General features: G+C 44.8%; 1 protein-coding gene across 1 annotated transcript in view; it reads right to left on the bottom strand.

Moving 5' to 3' along the window:
* The window catches only part of CFAP58 (cilia and flagella associated protein 58), a 72,931-nt gene that overhangs the window by 46,684 nt on the left and 6,248 nt on the right, over positions 1–19,999 (bottom strand). The window contains exons 3-10 of the mRNA XM_019485984.1: positions 19,379–19,527; positions 17,972–18,128; positions 14,794–14,988; positions 11,737–11,874; positions 9,149–9,308; positions 8,084–8,166; positions 6,906–7,097; positions 452–613 (exon numbers count right to left, since the gene is read on the bottom strand). Of these exons, the coding sequence (XP_019341529.1) occupies positions 452–613; positions 6,906–7,097; positions 8,084–8,166; positions 9,149–9,308; positions 11,737–11,874; positions 14,794–14,988; positions 17,972–18,128; positions 19,379–19,527 (1,236 nt within the window). The remainder of the gene's footprint in view (positions 1–451; positions 614–6,905; positions 7,098–8,083; positions 8,167–9,148; positions 9,309–11,736; positions 11,875–14,793; positions 14,989–17,971; positions 18,129–19,378; positions 19,528–19,999) is intronic.

Here is a 19,999-nt window from a genome sequence, read left to right on the forward strand (position 1 = left end):
GAAACATTAAAGTCTGCCAGAAAAATGCTACTTCACCTTGAAAGGGTTTCTTCCGTTACAGCTTTCTGATCCGTGAGTCACAGCAGCGTGTGTATGTAGGAAGATGGGAAGGGGATGTCATTCTCATTATTTCATGACTCCTGCATGTACCGACCAAACTTAGCAGAGGGCAGAGAAGTGTGGAGGCAGGAGAAAGACAAGGAGTGACATGAATGTGTCACCAGTGTGCCAGGGTCTTTATGGAGCAGTGAAATATTGCTATATGAGGATGATAAATTCCACTTCCCAGTCCAAATGTCAGGATAAGGCAATGGCCACCTAATAAACTGCCATCACGCATGCACTTGTGCGTATAAATCACCCACGCAAATTCCTTTCTCTAACTCTGACTTCAGAAAAAGCAAAGTTTAAAAAAAAGTAAAAATCCTGGGGAAAAAATGTACTCTTGTACCTGAGCTTCAATCAGATTTTTACTGTACAGGTTCCTGTCTGATCTCACAGCTTCATACAGGTTCTGCTGCTGTTTTAATTTAGTCTCAGCCTCTGCTATCTTCTTCTTGTAGTCAAAGATCTGCATTTCCCGCACTTTGATATCTTCCATGTGCTGGAGGACCTGGAGTGGAAAGTAGGAAATGAACAAGATTAAGCTGCCTTCCCAAGACTATTAGGGCGGGATAAAATTTTGTGATTTTTATCTCAGATGACAGCTGCAAATCCCTGTAATAAGAAAATTGTGGCTACAGTCACCATCAGCTCAGTCCAAATGGGAAATTTAACCTTTCTAGGGTGCGGATTTAGGGGAAAATGTGATTTTTACATGATGCCAGGGCTTTGGCTCAGATATCAAAGAAGAATGCATAAAAACACACAAGTGCTTTAAGACAGGAGAATAAAAAAACAGATTATCGAGAGCCCTGACAATAAACAGGTTTAAAAGACTGAGACAAAGCAGAGGTCAGAGGAAAACTACTAAGTTATTTATAGTCATCCATCACCTATATAGCAAACAGAAAGAAAGTGTGCGATATGTTCCAACAACTTAAAAGTAGATATAGAACAATATGTTTTTTGGATTAATACAATCCCAATTTTTTATGGGTAATTACAATAATAGGGAAACCAATAAACTGTATTTACACTTGCTCTAAATGGGCAGGCAGGAAACTGCCCATAGGAGCATCTGTGATTGGCTGGGAACAGGGAAGTCTGCTGCACTGAAAGGGATGGGAGTGGATGGGTTTTGCAGGAGCGGGACAGCTTTTGCGCAAGGAAGATCACACCCACTCACAATGGAGGTAGCAAGTGACTTTTTTTAAGATTTTTTATTTTAAACTCATTTTTAATTTTATTTTTTTAAAGCTTGGCAGCCTATCACTGCGATGAGGATAGCAAATATTATAGAACAGAAGTGACAGCAAACGTGATTAGCCTGATTATTTTGGCTGGGCTTTTTAATGATGCGTTAAGTAAAACCAGCCCCTTCCACTTGCTAGCAAAAGCTTTACAAAAGCTCAGCAAAAGCAAGCAGAGCTGTGTGGTTATCCGGCAAGGATGTACCAAATACTGTACGGATGGAGAATGAAGAGGGGGAAGTGTGCACACTAGGGACATCTGCTTCCAGCTTTGTCGTGCAAGTGGAGACAAAAGCCCCATCCTCAATGACAGCACAAAGGTCAAGGGGCATAAAAACAACAAGGAAAATGTAGATTCACAGAGGGAATACATGGCAATTTGTAACTACAATTCACACCCACCAGTTGTGTCTCCCTTCTTTGAAGACAGTAGTTCAAGCTCAAGTGGAATTTATATTCATGTGAAGTCAAAGGAAAACAATAATCCAAGCATGTTTAGAGCACATATTCAATAGCAGCAAAGTTTGCTGTCAGCATAGTCATCCCCTTTGTAAATGTTAGAGCAGGGTGAGCATGTTGAGAGGTCTTTAGGGGGCTAGCTATGGGGCAAGAGCTTAATTAATTGATTATTCTGTCAGCTCTGGAGATAGTGCATATCTAAATATAGAAAGTTTTATGATAGCAGTGGGGATGGAGTGCCGGCACATTTGGAGCCGACTGCCGAGGAGCCCAGAAACCACTTACACCGCGATATGAAAGCAGAGTCCCAGTTTATAATCTGCTCCTGCCTCTTCTTTTTCGTTTAAAACAAGCTGCCAATAGTAATAAGAGTGAGGGAAAAAAATCCATAAGTCATGTTTTAAATCTGCAGCATAGTCTGGTGACCAGCAAGGCTGAAGCAAGATGCAAAAGTAGGTCATTGCATCTGTCACCTTCCTGCTCCGATCTGAGGCGATGCAAGTCCAATAAACTTTGGGATTAAGTTTCCCAAATTGGTTTTAATGCTGACGGTGCTGCTTCTGAAATGATGAACCTCAAACATCTCCCCTTCAGAAATACAGAAAAGGCATGTGTGATGTGGCCCAGAGACCAATTTCTAAGGGGCTAAGCCCCCACCTTCTAATTGGGTTGAAAGCATCTGGCACTTATCAGGGCTGGGCATGAAGTGGCCACTTCTTAGCATAAAATATCAGCCCACTTTAGACAGCTTTCTTCTATGACCTTGCCTTCTTGTGTGTAAATTTAGCTATTATTTACTTCCTAATTAGCTCAGCTCAGTTAACCTATCTAAGAGGGCTACATTGGATCCACACTCTACCTAACCCCACTGTGAGGTCTCAAGAAGATCCTCCCTATGTCTTAAAGGTCTATAGCATCACAGCACCGGGCATCCTATAGACAAAGCATATTAAAAAAGGAACAGAGTTGTGAATTTCCCTGACTGTGATGTCAAATTCACGATAGGCTTTTGGAAAAATAACACTTCAGAGGATCTGTTTCCACAGCCTCTAGTTCAGCATCATCAGGGAGCAACGACAGGCGGGACTGAAGGGCTTAATCAACGGTGTGCTTTTCCACATCCGAAGCTGCAAAAGGGAGCAGAGGTGCCACTAATTCAGCTTCAGGTGATAAAAGCCTCTTTTTTCATGAAAGAAGCACTCCACTCACATTGAGAAGAAACTACTACAGGCTACATGGGAAATGGGCCCAATTCACACTCTCACGCTGCTGTCAAGCAAAAGTAATGCCATTGAAATCAATGGATGGTCCAAAAAAGAAAAAGGAGCAGAAAATCAGGCCCAATGATCCCAACAGTGAGTCTATGGGAACTTTTCACCCTAAAACCCTTCATCAGCCTGGATACCGCTCTAACGATGATATTAATCCAACTGCTTGCTAATAGGTTTCATAGATATTATGGTTGGAAGGGACCTCCTGAGATCATCGGGTCCAGCCCCCTGCCCAAGGGACAGGAAGTCAGCTGGGATCAGATCACCCCAGCAAGATAGATTTCATAGGAAATGGCTTTGAAACAGGAATACGGCACCTTGAATGAATGGCTCTGCCTTAGGGTCAGTGGCACAGCAAGGGGATCTGGCCTGGCACAGGGCAGGGGATCTGAAAGATATTGGGCATCAGCTGGGCAAGCCGCTAAGGTCCTAGAGAGCACAGCTGCTGTGCCATCATTTTGAGGGGGTACCACACTGGGAGCCTATTCCCAGGCTATTTCTAATGGCTATTTCTAATTCCCTAGGCTATTTTGAATGGCTTTTGCAAGGGGATGACACAGCTGGGGGAGGCCACAAGGAAATCCTATGGGCAAAGTAGCTTCCTCTCCAAGCAGTGCGATGGTTTTCCTTCAGCTGCCACAGCTCCACAGATTTCTTTGCAGACAAGCACAGGCAATGGGTCTATGCATCGTCGCATGCACCAATCTCGCCTCCATTCTTTCTCGGCTCTGCCCTCAAAAACCAAGGAGTAGCCGGGCACAGGGACCGCCTGCATGCCTAGAGGGTGAAGTACCGTGCTGGTCCGAGCAACCTGTGCAACTTGTAAAACAGATCAGTGTGGGTCCTGGAGTAGTTAGTGCCTTTGGAGCCACAGGCTGAGTCAGGATTTGTCCCTCAGTAAATCAAATAAGTGAAAAAAATCCCCAGGAAAATGGCAGTCACAGTGCAGGGCCCCCTACACAAACATCCCTAGAGCCAGAACTTATTTTCCCGAGGCTCCACCTCAGTGAGGACAACACCCCTTTGATCAGGCTTTGCCAGGCATAACTGCCAGGCTCTGAGAGTGGGGAAATAGGCAGGACATTTGGAAGGGGGTTGAAGGACCTTTGGGAGAGGGTCGAAGAAATGCATGGACTTCCCCTCCCGCCGTGCTATGCCAGGCAGGGAGGCGTTGGGGTAGGGACTTAAAAAATGTCAAGGGTTACAAATAATTTGCATCAATACCCCAAAATCTCCAGAGTCAACCCCACACACTCTCCTCACTCCCAACAAACTTATGTTATTCTCACCCTAACTATAAAAATTGAGCAGAAATGAATGGTCCTAAAGCCAGAGCCTTGCCATTGTTACTGCTATGACTTACTGCTTGGCCACACTTTCCTCCTCCCTCTCCTACTAGATGCAATGAGAGGGGAAGGGGATGATGTAAAATATGACTTTGGAACGAAGACAGATCTCACTTAAAAGGAATATTATTCCTGAGAAATGATACAAGGTCAGCCAGACAAGGGGGCATGTATCATTCGAAGATATGAAGCCACTGGCCGCACAAAGCTATAAAAGGTAATTATAAAGTGAGAAGGCAGCAAATAACTTGCGAGTTGAAACAGCTTGAAGCTAGCTTCCCAGTAAATCAATGAGCTTCTTGGAGAGCTCTTCAATGTGATCTTCGGCAATTAATGGAACATGTTACAATCATGCTCCTTAGTACACCTTCAGAAATAGGGCTGTACTTAATAGGAGGCAATGAATACGACATAAATGCTTCTGCAGTATTTCTCTGCAGAGCATCTGCAGAGATGCACCGAAACAGCATAGGTATTATAGGCTGGGCTGCATTCAGACGTTCAGAGGTGATTTTACAAGTAAAGTAAAATCCTGTGCGGTGCTGAGCCCCTCAGAGGATGCCAAGCATCCTCAGCTCCCAGCAGATTTCTCCAGCTGTTAGCTTGCAGGAGTGGGTCCTTTGAAGATAAAACAAAGCCATGCAAGAGTAAGAGTGTGGACACGTGGCACATTCCAGTGTAAGTACATGGGTATAGACATGGAAGGGGCACAGGGCATATAGCCCCACATCCATATACATCCACTTCAAGATAAAGTTACCTCTCAGGCAGTCAGGAGTAACAATATACCAGTGCAAGTTACACTAGTGTATGTGTTGTGTGTCCACAGCTGAAGCCTTTGCTCCCAAGGCAGCCTTTGCTCAATGCAAGCCGGTTATTATCAGCTTCCTTCACTAAATGGTAAGGCCTAATCCAGGCACCTACCTAGGAGAGCTGATTATTTCTCTGTTTCTATTCCACTGCTTCAGACATCAGCATAATTTGATGGGTTGCACCGATACCACGATCAACGGGTTTTCCCAGGATGAGCCCTGTCCATTGCACTCTGGGCAGGATGACCCTTAGGAGTTTCCCAAATGCAGGAAAATTGACTGCACAATTTTGTGGTAATGGGGGACTGTGTTTGTGCTTTCCCTCTTTTGGCTAGGAGCAAGCATGACTAGGGGGCATCCAAACTCCAACGTCCTTGGGCTGGGGGCCTGCACATAGGATGCCTGCCATGGGTTTCAGGAGTATCCAAAGTCCCAAGCTGATGGGTCTGCGAGGGAAGAGACTTGCCCAGTGGTAGAGCCATGCAGACTTGAACAACTGAGCTTGGCTGGGTTGATTGGGAATTCATGACTAATTCAGTCTTAAACCGAAAAAAACCCCCATGGATGGATGGATGTTAAACCAGTGTAAAACTACCATCTGTTTGCACCCTGAGATATAATTAAATATAAAAGGGTCAACCCCATGGTTTCAGTGTAACAAATGTAGGAGACCAAGGTTTGAAACACAGATTTAAGTCTCAAGCTCTGAGCCAGAGCTGGTGAGAGATATGCAATGGATGCACAACCAGATCCCAACAGGACACCTGACCTTAAGTCTCACCAAAGGCACATTCATTAGACATCCCACTTGGAAGTGGGGCACCGTGGGCCTGTCTCATCCACATCAGCAGATGAGAGAACAGGACCAGAGGGAACAAGGCTGAGCATGCCCTACACACCCAGATCCATTGATGCTCTCCAGCATTGGAAGCCTGACACTGGGGCGACTCCAGGTTCATCCCTGGTGCCCACCCTCAAGCCTGCTGAAGACAAAGAGCAGGCACTGGAGATGAGCGTGAAGCAGACTCGTTAGTGAACGTCCAACCCTGGAGTGTGCCAGTGGACTTGATGAGGAGGGCATGCTCAGCCCTATGCTCCCCGGGACATGCTGGCAAAGCACAGCCGAATAAAATGAGGAAAAGCTAGCAGAAGACAAATATGTCTGGAAGCATTCTAAAATGCACGGGGGAACAGGGAGAAAGTAGATGACGCTAGCCTAAAATGCAGCACTAACGTATAAGGTGGTGCTGGGTGCAATGACCAGCCTTCACTGCGACCCACCAAGTATTCTCTGAAGACCTCTGATAGGATGCACCTATGAGCTGCAACTAAAAAGTCAGGAAGGGAATACACGTCTTTCCAATTTTGCAAGTAAAAGACAGACAGCATATATCAACAACATGTCACAGCAGCAAGGCATTGGCTGTCATGGGACCCCTGCTTTACCTGTGGCAGGTTAGGGCATTAGGACTATGTTGTGTCAGGGTTGATGGCAGTCTTATGTTGAGTTCAGGTTATGGATGATTTGGATAGGGATGATCCCACCTAAGGCAGGACGTTGGACAAGATGACCATTGGAGGTCCCTTCCAGCCCGACTTCTCTATGACTCTATAATTCTCTATATGACAGAAAGGAACCGTGCGTGCAAACGAACACTTCCACACCTTCTGGGTGAGCTCACTAGCTTCGTTGATATAGCGGTCTCTCTCCTTCTCCAGCTGGTAGATGATCTTCCTCTGCTTCTGAGCCTCATCCTTGTAGTTCTGGATTTCTTCTTCCAAGTTTCTCTTGGACTGTTCATGGAGCTTCACCAGGTTCAGCTGCTTTTGTGTGGCACTGGCAGCTTTAAGCAAGTTCTGCAAAGAAAATCCCAAAGCAGAGATCTTAGCAACTCAGAAAGTTGCAGAGGCAAACATTAGCCTCTGCAGCAGTGGGTTATGGACTCCCCCGAGTCATTTTGCTGAATTAAGCCAGCCAACCCCCGAAACAGGAGAATTTCTCCAGAACTCAGGCAGAGTCACTAAAGGATGTGGCAGCCCTTTTTCTACATTTGCTATAGAAGCTGGAACACTAATTCTGCATTATAGAAGGACTGCTGCTTATGAAGTGACTCAATGAAGGCAGTGGAACAACTCCTGGCTTAAAATCATACATCTATCCATTCCAGAAAAAGCCAGAGAAGTTGCCCTGGACCCCAACACCCTCCAATTTCATTCTCTGGTTGCCAAATTTAACTTGTAAATTGAACAAGAATTTCAAGAATCACCTCTTGGAGTCACGTTTACCAATCTCTGGTTAATTTACCATTAACACGAGCTATTTTCATACAATATGAGAATTGCAGACACATGAAAAATGGTCAATGCGACAAATGGATCACAAAGGAGGCAGGAAAGGTTGGAGTTAAAAAAACATAAGCCTGACATGCAAATATAGGACCATTGAACACATTGGTGTGGTTTTATTTTTACTAGCGCAGCTTTAATTTGCCTAGATTAACATTAAACTTTATATGGTGTCGATATAAAAAGCAGAGATGTAATCACCTCCTTAGAATACCAAATAACAGGTTTGCAATAAAGGCAAAAGCACTTAACACTTCTGAACTCCCTGCTGTTTTATATGCTAATACTTAGAAGTCCCTTTTGTGTTCACAGGTAATAATGCTGTTTCAATTCACAGAAAGAAAAAAAAACAGCGTAAGCAGCTGCTTAGAAAAAGCTTGATGGCCATTATTCATCACGTTCTTCTTGTATTGCCAGTTCTCTGCATGGTTTAAGCTATAGACATCTCATTCTCAAGGCAAGTTATCTGTGTACCAATGTTACCGGTGCAAGCTTACCTTGTTTAATATGTCCCTTTCTCTTACAAGCTCATCTATAGCTTTCTTATCAGTCTCTGCTTGCTTTTTAGCAACCTCCAACTCTAAAGGGAAGATAAAAACATTAAAAACCCTGAGGTTGAGTTCTACAGCTAGAAAAATAAAGAGAGAGGACAGTGGAAGTTGCAAAAAAAAAGAGTAGGATTTTTTTCTGCACCATCATGGCTATCACACCATCTCAACAATGTATAAAAAGAGTTATTTAATATTATCCATATAGGGACATACATGAGATTTTGGCACTTATGACTGAGATTTAGGGCAACATTTCTGAGAATGACTGGTTACGTTGGGAACCTCCATTTTCAGGTGCCCAATCTGAGGCAACATAAAGGAGCTGGATTTTCAGACGGTGCTGAGCAGCCCGGTCGGTCTAAGAAGCCTTCAACTGAGCACCCAAAAGCGAGGGAATGTAAAACACACTCGTCACCTGTGAAAATGTTGGCCTAAGACTTCAAAGCTGTACCAGCCCTGCTGTTAAAGAGTGAAGCTCTACTCCTTTCCATGGAGTTACATCCACCTGAAAACAGGTCCAAATTAGCCTTTCATCTACACATAAAGAAGACAGGATCATTTAAAAAGTTTGACGAGATGAGCTTAAACCAGAATGGAAAAATAAATAAGTGCCCAGGTGATACTGTGAAGGCTTAAGCTCAGGACATTGGAAACAGAACAAACTTTCGAAGTTGCCAAGAGCTATATTGATATTTGTTGCCATGCTCATGCTTTCCAAAGCTCAGCAACACTTCTTTTGTTTTGCCCTCCTTCCCAGTAAAAGGCCTGGCTGTAGTCTGTGAGAGGGAGCATCAGCTTTCATAGTCACAGAGATGCATATGTTAAAGACACCCGGCCTCATTTTGTGACACAAAAGAATTCATGCATTGTGCATAAAGTCAGTTCAGTAAGCAACACACCAGCTCCCATTCCCACAGTCCCACCCTGGGCACCAAAAGGTCATGACCATGACAGTCATGCACTGAATTAACCTTCACCAAAGTGGATCCAACACCATGTACAGGTCCCTACCTCTCTCTAATCCGGAGATTTGATTTTTCAGGGTATCCCTCTCGTGTTCTGCTTCAACCTTTTGCTCCTCGGCAACGCGCAGTTTCCTCTGGATGATTTCCCTTGCCTTGGACAGTTTAGAGATTTCGTGACGCATCTGAGTCACCTCGTCCTCTCTGACCTGCGTGGTAGCAAGAGGCAATGAAGGGGGAACAAAGAGCAATTCACTTAGAAGCCAAAAAGAGGAAACACTGTTTTCCTCAGCAGATGGATAATCTACAGGATTCATCGAGGCAAGAGGTAATGGTGAGAAATACCGTGGGCGGATTTAGAAAAAACATTGGATAATTGCACGGTTATTAAAAATAATTTAAACAAAGCCAGCTAAGGCCATGAGAAGGGTAATCAAATCTCATGCTTCAGGGCATAAAACGATCAATAAAGAATCCCCAAGTGCAACCCACGCGTGGCACTACACAACGGGCTCAGCGGACCCTACGCAAGCAGGTTTGCCTTCCTTTGCAATGCAAGGCACTGGTAACTGCTGTAAGCAACGTACCGCCGGCCTGATCTAGACTCCAGACTGAAATGCTACAGGTACTAATCATTAGTTCAAGGTAATCTGCATCATCACAGATCCTCGCAGGAGGTGAGAGGCTCCATACCAGCTATGAACTGCCTGCCCAGAGGAGTCTTCCATCTATTGACTCCTCTGTGAAATCCTATGAAATACGAACTTTCATTTCAACCCAGGAGAACTTTTATGATCTTTTCTCCAATGCCTGGTGAAGGGCGTTTGTGCCTGAAAGCTTGCAATGAAAGAAATATTTTTTGCAAAAATCTGGTTGGTCTAATAAAAGACATCATCTCTGTTATGAGTCCTGATTGCCTTTTCCCCTAGACCAATATGGCTACAACCTGGATACCAGAATCACTGGTCACTACACTTACTGAAGTCAACAGAAATAGTCCCTACAACTACTGAGAAATTAATACAACCGCTTCCAGCATCACCACTGTATTTTTTAAGCCATCCATGTCAGCAACCACTGCTTTGTATAGAATCAGACATTATTAGGAAGCCTGGTACCGGGATGTGCGAGTACCTCTGTGAGGAACTGGATGCCCTCAACTACTACCAACCAACACTGAGCTGCAACAGGTTTACAAGATGTACTTCACTGGGAGTTGCGGGTACCCAACACAGAAGCTATTCGGCATACTGTGGGACTAGGATGCAATTAAAATGCCTCCAGCAGTGTGGTCCTGCTCCCTGACTAGGGCTCTGATGTGCTTTCTCAATATGCACAAGTAACAACCGGACAGCATCTTCCAGCATTTCCATGCTGTGCATGATCTGACATAGTGATGAGCTCCATCGACTTCCAGTGAAATCAGGATCTGGCTGTTAAACTAAAATCCTCCTCCTCGCTCCCTCCTCACTCCCTCGAGTCCTGTACTTGCCTCCCATTTGAACGCGTTGCTTGTAAAGTTTTACACAAAGATGATATTGCTGGAAATAATAATCATGCCGCCTAACCTGGAGGACAGAGTCATTTGGGGGTTTTTAATGGGTAATAAAAATGTCCTTCCAGTGTACCTGGCAATACAACCAAAAAACAAAACTCCTACACTGCAATCTCACGGTGGATCCAAAATACGGTAGGATCTTTCCGTTCCATTAGCGCTGAACTGATCTTCTAACATGTCTGCTCATGGTTTGTTTTCATTGTTTTTAACCAGCAGGGTCCACTGAACAAAAGCTCTCTATCAGCAACTGACTTCTTTTATTCAAGGGAATTGGCTGTACTTCAGTAAAGCTTGATAAGCTATTGGTTTTCTGTCCTGTTCTCTAACATAACCAATGTTGTAACCGCAGCAATGTTACAGGATACAAAACACGTGGCCCAGCAGACACATAGTAATAATATCTAATGCTTATACAATGCTCTTTATTCCCAAAGGCTCTCAAAGGGCTTTAAAAACTTTGAGGATCCCTTTCCTCACCGCTGAAATGCAGCCATATCTAGAATGGGGAAAACAGCTATTTAACAGCACAAGAAACCTGTGTGGATCAGCAAGTAAACACTAGTTTATTTATTTGTGCTGAGCTTCTCCAATTGATGTTGAAGGGTACATTTAAATAGGCAGGAGGTAATTTAGTGTATTGGAAATTGGCTGGAGCACAGTTATTATTGCTAGTTATTATTGGCTTCTGATAGCACTTGGAGTGTGCTAATCACTACAAAAACTGTAAAGGGAGGCACAGCCTTTACAAGCTTTTTACACCCACAGGTTTGACAATCTAAAAAAGACTTTATCCTTATGAAAATTACTATGGGATCTTTAATGACCGGAGGAGGTCAGGCACTTACTTGAACGTCCCTTCTGACAGACAGCTCCTCCGGCCGCAAGGCACAAGCTAGCGCTATGCTTGGATGCTGCATAGTGCTGACGGAGAAGAAAGGCTCAACAACTGGATGACCAACTCTATTCTTGAAACACTTAGGCTCCCCTTCCAAGTGCCGGTCAGGGTTACCCCTGCTTCACCTGGGAGAGCGGACAAGACGCCAGTCCCCAAAGTGATCCAAAGGGTGCCCGGTACTTACTTTCAGCTCCACTGTCTTCTGCTGGTTTTCCTGCATCACCTGTTCAAAGGCCAGGCTGTGCTGCTCATTCTCTTGCTGGAGTTTGGAGTTTCTGAGCTGAAACTGCTCGAGCTCTTTGGCGGCTCTCTCGTTCAGGATCTGTTTGATTACAGAGCAAGCCATTTAATTCTTTTTAATCTCATGACGCTATGCACATAGGCAGCACCCTGAGTCTTCCCCAGGGTGGGGCGGGAAAGACCCTCCTTGATAGATATCCCTCTTTATCCCTGATGAAATGACTAATGTGCTCAGAAATAGGGTGAATGCTCAATAGCTAAGGGAAATGACAACTTCTAATGAACACCGCAGCCAGCATCATTTTTTTTTGGTGGGGGGGGAAGCTCTGTAAGTCTTCCTCACAGGTGGTGGATAAATATTTTAATGCCTGTTTGCCATTTGGCAGGCATCACATCCACAACAGTGCCGCGCTGTAATCATTGCAAATGAGTAGGAGATTCAAACAGCTTTAATCAGCTGAGGGGCAGGGGAGCTCTATATCTTCACAAGCAAATCCCGCATTAATATGGCTATAACATTTCCTTGAGTGCACAATTTGCTGACATCGGGGCACGATCGTTTTCCATTCTAATCTGTCTTCAGTCAAAAGCCCGGAACAGCAGTTTCAAGGTTTATATGGAGAACATATATTTTGATATTGGAGCTGCCAGTCTTTTCTTCTGCTTGATGGGACTTCCCTTGGCAGACATTACTTCATAAGCGAGGGAAAAAAAATTGTCATCGTATTTTTGGATTCAAGCATCCATGTGTGACAGACTGATAAAGTCAATATATAAAGTCATGCCGTTTAAAACTAAAGGGGAGGGGTGAATTGCCCTACTCAAATGCATGGTGGGAACACAGGATAAAGATGAGAGCAGTGTCTCTGACTCAGTAAATAGTCGGGATTGTTTGCAAAGCTTGCAGGGCACAGACAGCTCCTGTGGTTCTCTGACTCTTGCTCTCAGACTAATGAACAACCTGTGCTATGAAGTGTCGTCCCATGTGGTCTCCTTACATCCCAAACTGAAAAATCCTAGAAAGGGCTAAAGCAAGGAGGTGCAAATACAGAAGAACTGGGATAATGAATAGGTCCTTAACCTATACAAAGATGAGGATTTGTAAATCAAACCGGTGTATACACAGCCGCAGCAAAAAGCTGCACAGGACTGAAAAATGGGAGCCCTTAGAAGTAGAAGCTGCATTTAAGGTGTGTACAAAAGTTGCTCTGTTCACCATTTAAAGCACTTTCCTGCTGTGACTTAACAGAAGTACACGGCTTCACAGCGCTTTAAAAATGGGTACAGACCTTCAAATGAACCCTTGTTAAATGATGAGGTATTAAATTTGAAGCACTGTGTTTTACAGCGCTTTGGCAACCTATAGCACTTCTAATCACTTCCGTATGCTGATTACGTTTCTGACCAATGGAGAAGCCCCAGGAAGATGCGGAGTGTTTTCCAGAGTTGGAAATTGCAGGGAGGCTCAAAGCCCCCTCTCCCCACACCTCTCCCCTGCAAACACTGAACTTCTGTCACGTTTAAGAGCGCTGAAACTTTATAGTGCTATAAGAAGTGCTCTAAATTACAGAGCTGTAAAACATGCACTGAGCACTTCTGTACACACCTTTAAACAGCTGTGCCCTTGAATCAGTAACCTGATGTGAATATGAGTGATCTGGGTTTTACTGTATTATGGAAGGGCCGGAGACAGCATGCTGGAGTTGGGGATATCCTAGCTAATAAGACTGGATGGCATTTGGTGCATCCTGGAGCTGCATTGTGGGCTGCACCAAACCCAGTCTTGTGCAGAGAAAGAGGCAAATCTCCCTCCATTTCTTTATGTGAGGTATATTTTATTTATACCTCATACTGAATTAACAAAGTAACTGTCACAGGCTTCTACCCACATTGATTCAGGGACCTAAGGGAAGAAAGCAACCATGAATTTGCAAGATACACGCAACTCCTGAGAAAGTTTCCTCAAGGTAACATTGCTTTACAATTATCGACTCTCCTTTGCTGTTTGCTGAAATTGCTTCTCTGGAGGCATCTCAGTTGGGGGAAATGGACTGAAAACCTGAAGACACAAACTAGTTGCAAAACACTGTTTTAGGACTTTCCCAGAAAAACGACTTGAAAACAATATAAAGAATCACGAAGGCCATTCTCTGCATTTCTACTGCAACATTTATCTGAGGATGTTTACAACTGTTATTACCTAAACCTCAGAGCAAACTTGAGAGAGATGTAAAGTTCAGTATTCCCGTTTGACAGATGGGGAAAGAGAGGAACAGGGGTTAAGAGACTTTCCCCACACCATCTAGCAAGGCAGTGGCAGAGTAGGGAATACTAAATTGCTGGTCTCCTGTTCTGGCTACTAGGTCGCACATGCTCTTTGCTGTTTCCTAGTTACTTATTGCCTTTTCAAGAAGAGTCCTACCATCATCATCACATGACAGACAGGAAAACAAAGGCCTTGAAGTCTGAACAAGATACATGTTCATTAGATAAAAAAAATAAAACTGTGCTGTCATGTGCTGCTCTTTAAATTAGTATTTAGACACCCAGGCTGGTATTTTCAAAGATACCCAATTCTAATCCCAGCAAATTGCACAGGGATTTGGAAACCTACCTCCTTCAGGCTCAGTTGACTATACCAATCTAATGCACCCAAGCGTCTGAAGCAGAACATAGTTCATAGACACGGCATCCTGGTCTGATGACCAAAAGGCTTCCTGGAGTGCAGGCGGCAAGGTTTTGGCATAGGATTGTCACAACACATTGCAAACTCAATGGAGACTTCTAGTTAATAAACGTCTGATGATAGGATAATCCATCCGGTGATGGAAAGATCACCTCCGCAGTCTCAATCCTATTATGAAAATGCTAGAAGAACAACTTAATTTCCTCTGTATTGAGACCTAACCTTACCCACAGAATCTGTGTGCGTGTGGGTGTGTGCACGTGCGCAAGCGTGCACACATGCATGTGTCAGAGGAAACAGAACAACCAACCGTACCTTCTGCTCCTTGAGCTGCTGCTCCAATTTTAGGAGCTCCTCTCTGGTCTTCTGCACATGCTGCTGAAGCGTCTTGATTTCAACATTTTTGTTGTCTGTGTCGGAGACGAGGTGTTTCAGCTCTTTCTCCAGTTTCTCTTTCTTCCGAGACTCCCGCGATGCCTCGTTCTGACGCATCTGGATTTCTTGCTGGAGCTGCAGTCACATAATGACAGATGGGGACAGCGCTGTTAGGGCTATGTCTGTCAATTAAGTAGGCAAACAGCATACAGTTTCCTGTTACTGTGCTGAGCATTTAGTGGCAGTGTGTGGCTTTTATGGAAAAGTGATGGAATATGTCAAATCTGCTCCACCACTGACTGGACAGAAATCAGCATTTTTGGAACTGAGGGCATCTACAGGGCCATAATTATGGCGCATTAACGCCTGTGGGCGTTTTTACATGTGCTCCCAACGTGGTGCCAGGCACTTTTAATTAGTGAGCTGTGCTAATTAACAGCGCCTAGCATCACATCAGGAGCACATGTATTCAGCAGCACAGCGGGCCTCCGAGCTGAGAAAATGGCAATGGTGCGCTTTGAACTACAGCGCATCAAACATGTTGTAGTTCAAAGCACACCACTGCCATTTTCTCAGCGCGGAGGCACATAGCGCCACGGATACACGTGATGCATGAGGCTGCCCGAGTGCCTCAATTTACGATTAATCGAGTCTGCTCCGACATGCTGGGTTTCCAGTGCATAGGAGCAAGCTCCTTACACGTGTGCAAGTGCCCTGCAATAACAAGTGCTAACTTAATGCACCGTAATCGGCACTACTGCACATTAGCGCAAACGAACAGTCTTTTTGTGCCATTCACGCATAGCAGACTAAATCTACTGTGCATGAGTGCATTAACATGGGTTTTGCCCGCCGTGCTAATTTGCAGTCGAATTAGGCTACTGCACTCGAAGCGTCGCATGCAGACACAGCCACCGAGTTCTTTTATTTGATTGCAAGGTTTTCTGCGGTATCAACCACCACGTGCCAAAAGCCACACACGGGGCGAGCTGAGTTTTACGACGGGGTGTTTTACAGGGGCTCATTCTCACCAGCGTAGAGCAGACAAGCCCTGTGGCTGCTCTAAACTGCATGAACAGTTAGTTCAGTGGAGACATCAATAGAAAAACTACCTAGAGCCACCGCTGCCCCTTAGATATGGCAATCAAGAGCTGAGGATGGAGCCCTCCCTGACTAGCTGTTCAGTTTCTGAGAGGACAAAAGCACAGGACATGGCTCATGATTTCATATCAAAGTTAAAGGATAAATTGATCAGTGAAGACAGCCAATGAACCAAAGATCTGGTGCTATTTTAAGCAAGCCATATTTTTAAAGGTTTTTGCTGTAGCTTCACTTTTTTTCCCTTCTATCTCTATGGCCCGTTTCTATCTGTATGGCCCCCCACTTCACCAATCTTAAAGCCCACACCTTCCCACCAACCTCTACCAGACCACACTGCTCTCCCAGTGTGAGGATCTGCAATAATAGACAGCAGTGCCCCTTCCCAAGGGCTGCAGCCATTGCACGAAGATCCCACATCTGACCTGTTCTTCTCTCCTGTGCATGGGTTTTTATGCTTGCAAACACTACTATGGTTCCTGGCAGCTCTGCTGAATGCTCCACGTTCAGATCTGATGCATGCTCAGACACTGCGCCTCCGAGGCAATGCATGGTCTAGGAGCACGCAAGCACTGCTTTTAGTTTCTAACAGCTACTGTCTAGATGAACGATGGTCAGAACAGACAAGCCCTTCAATGAGATCTTGAAAAGGTGGTGGGTGTGAAGGGTGTAAGGATGTGTTGCAGAGTGGGATGTAACTACGGTGAGAGCTGGGAGACATGGGGAGTCGACTGCATGAAGAGTAAAACCTTCTGTAAGATTCAGAGCTCAAGAGGCTCTGTCTCAGGAAATGCTGGGACATTAAAAGTTACGTGGGAAGATTTAAATGACTGTAAAGTGTGATGGGTGTTTCACTGATCTCCCTTTACTGTGCAGGGATGCCTTTCCACGGCTCCCTCAGCCCAGCAGAGATACTGACCTTTCCTCTGCTTTGCAACCCCAACTCTCTGCTCAAGATGGGTAACCTGAGTGCCTTATATCTCATGCCGAGCAGTAGCCCAGGCCTGCTTTCCAGTTTGTGACTAATAAGGTCTACTGCAAGTAGGATGATGCCATCTGTCTTTAGTCTCTCCCTCCTGCTCTCCCTCTCCACCCCTGCACTCGTATCATTTTCTTTTCCCCATTCTGTATATCAGCTTCCCACCCCGCTTTCCTCCTGCCTTCTTGCTCTCTCACTTCCAAATAATCCTCTCACTGATCTCCAGCCCACTACACATTCAACTACCATATGCAGGAAGAGAGAGCTAAACCCAAGCTGGTGACCCCTCAGGGACAGAAGATCTATCCATTAAATTATTTGGGGGGATGAAGAGCAACTCTCACGAGGGACTGTAAGAGCTTAGTTTGTTCAGCCTTACAAAACATAACCTTCAAGGGGATAGGACTGCTCTCCATAAATACTTAAGCGGGGGTAAGCACCAAGGAGGGAAAAGAGCAACTTAAGATAAAAGCAAGAATGTCCCAAAGCAAATAGGTGTAAGTTGGCCATGAATAAATTTAGGAAAGAACTGACAGTGAGCAGGGTGAAGCTCTAAAATAGGCTCCAAATAGGAGCAGTGAGGGAAAAATCCTAAGTAGTGTGAAGAGGTACCCAGATCCTTTTATGAAAGGGACTGCGTGACGTGGTTGGCTATGAAGGCAGGGGGCTGGAGTCAGTAACACAAAGGGGCATTTCCAGGCCTACATTTGACGTTCCTGTCTTGCAGACCTGGAGCTTCCCAGTGCAAGGAGAGACATGCCAAAAATGAGAGGGAATTTTAACTTGGATATGGGAGGCTCCAGCCAAACTCGGGGAACATGGGAGTTGAGGAAGAAGTCAGTAGATAATAGACAGCTTGGTAAAGAATACAGGAGGGAAAGAAAGCAAAGCATGAAAAGCACTGATGACAGACTCCTTGCTGAGCAGCCCTGAAAGGGTGGGGAATGGAAAATGACAGGGAACAGCGCAGCTCTCAATTGCAAAGGTAGGGGAACAGTTCGGGACAAAGCCTGTGTTTGCAACCCGGTGAGCTGCACAGACCTGAGTGATGGTTTGCTCTGCCTCGGTTTTTGCACTCTCTGTTTCCTGCTGTTGCTCTGTAGCGTGCATTAGACTTTCACGTAACTTCACAACCTCTGACAAGAGATGGTCTCGCTCCTTTGTTACCTCGTCCTTAAATTTTAGCAAATCCTGAATACTGAAAGAAAAAGGAATAATAGTGGAGCAGTGCCCAAGACCCCCTGTACCCCGCTCTGAGTCCAGAACAAGCTCTTTTGCAATGAATTAGAGTTTAAATGTTGCCTATTCCATTTTAAACTCCTCTTGAATTACTCCATCGCAGCTATCAATCACGTTATATGCTCTATCTACAGCACTCATTAAAAAGTCACCATCACGGCAAAATCTAAACTCTTGGTGCCATTGATGCCCACTGGAGAATCAACCAGCCACCCTATTTCTATACCCTTTTCCAGGTTCCCCACACTGCTGTATCCAGGCTCCTTGAAATCTGTCTGGCTGCACAGATGATGCCTTGAAGATATAACATATAAATAAAAAATATTCTCTTGTCCAAAAACACATAGGAAGTTAGACACGTTAACCTGAAGTCAAGCAGAAAGCAGGGCATGGGGACACCTTAGACACTAATTAGTTCAGAGGCGCATGAACTGACAAAAGCAAGTGGTTGGCTACAAAAGCTCACGTGTCTCTGAACAGTCAGTCTCTAATTAGGATGCCTCCCTGCCCCACCTTCAAAGGCACAGGCAACCTGAGGCTCTGATCCTGAAAAAGCTAAATTTATTGGAAATATTCCAATTAAATATTCCAATTGCAGTTTTTCAGCTACGCAGAATAATCCGTTGTCGTTATATTGTGTTACAGGAGGCTCCAAACGAGGTCCGAACCTCCCAGTGACAGGCACTACATAAATGCACAACTTTTGTCTGGAAGACTTTACAATATAAATATACAAGATAAAAAAGGAGAGGGAGGGGCACAGCGAATGACAGAAGTTACTTGTCCTCAGTTACGCAGCAAACCTGTAGCAAAGCTGAGGACAAGGAGTTCAGGTTTCCTGGCTCCCAGGTCCCTGAACCTTGGTGTTATCACCCATGCACGTGTTTTCAGACACGGCCACTCAAATTAGACACGTTTCCCAACAAGATAGCCCTGCACACCCGAAAACGAATCATCTCTATGTTGTTCGATCTCTCTGGGCCTGACCCAATACTAAGTGAACTTGCTAAACTTGAATCTCTATTGGTGCACACTTTGCACAGCCATTTACCCCAGCAAAAAGTGCATTTGCTACTCTGATAGGCACTCACTTTACACCAAAATAAGTGATCACACAAGGCACAAAGTGCAGGGCCATGCAGCACGAGACCCAGTGATTGCACTGGGCATGAAATTAAGCCATCCTTCTCCCTCGGGAAGGTGACTTACTTGTACTCTTGCCCCAGCGATAACCCAGATCCTTGCTCCACTAATTTAGTCAGGTTGGTAATCTCCTCTTTCAGCGCGATAATGGTTTCCTTTGCTTTCTGCTCCTTTTCATAGGCAGCATCCACCATTTTCCAGGCCTTTTCAATCTCCTGAGGACAACATGGGGAAAACAATATAAAAATTACATTGGATTCAGAAGGAACCGTGAACAGAAAACTGATTCTATTTCTTGCCTAAGCTTGCCTATGTCTGTACCAACCATACCATTGGTCTAATAAAAGATGTCACCCAGAAGAACTCTTGCGTATCTCCTGGACCATCACGGCAAAAGCATCACCCCCATGCTCACAAAACCTGGAGTCATTAATTAGCCATGGATGATATCTCTGATTGGACTAACAGCATGGTTGGGATGGCTTAGACAGGCTTTCAAAAGCAGTCCCTTCTTCAAGTTCCCATCCCATCCCATCCAGCGTGCAGTTGGTCCAATAAGATATAACCCACAAACATCCTTGCCTCTCACATATTTCTATATTGAAATGTTTTATTTACTCTAGATAAATGAAGAGTTCATATCAACTACAACTGCAATTAGGGTGGTGAGGAACAGATGCTACTTTG

This window comes from Alligator mississippiensis, chromosome 6, assembly GCF_030867095.1.
Source record: "Alligator mississippiensis isolate rAllMis1 chromosome 6, rAllMis1, whole genome shotgun sequence".
In the NCBI taxonomy this organism is placed as follows: Eukaryota; Metazoa; Chordata; order Crocodylia; family Alligatoridae; genus Alligator; species Alligator mississippiensis.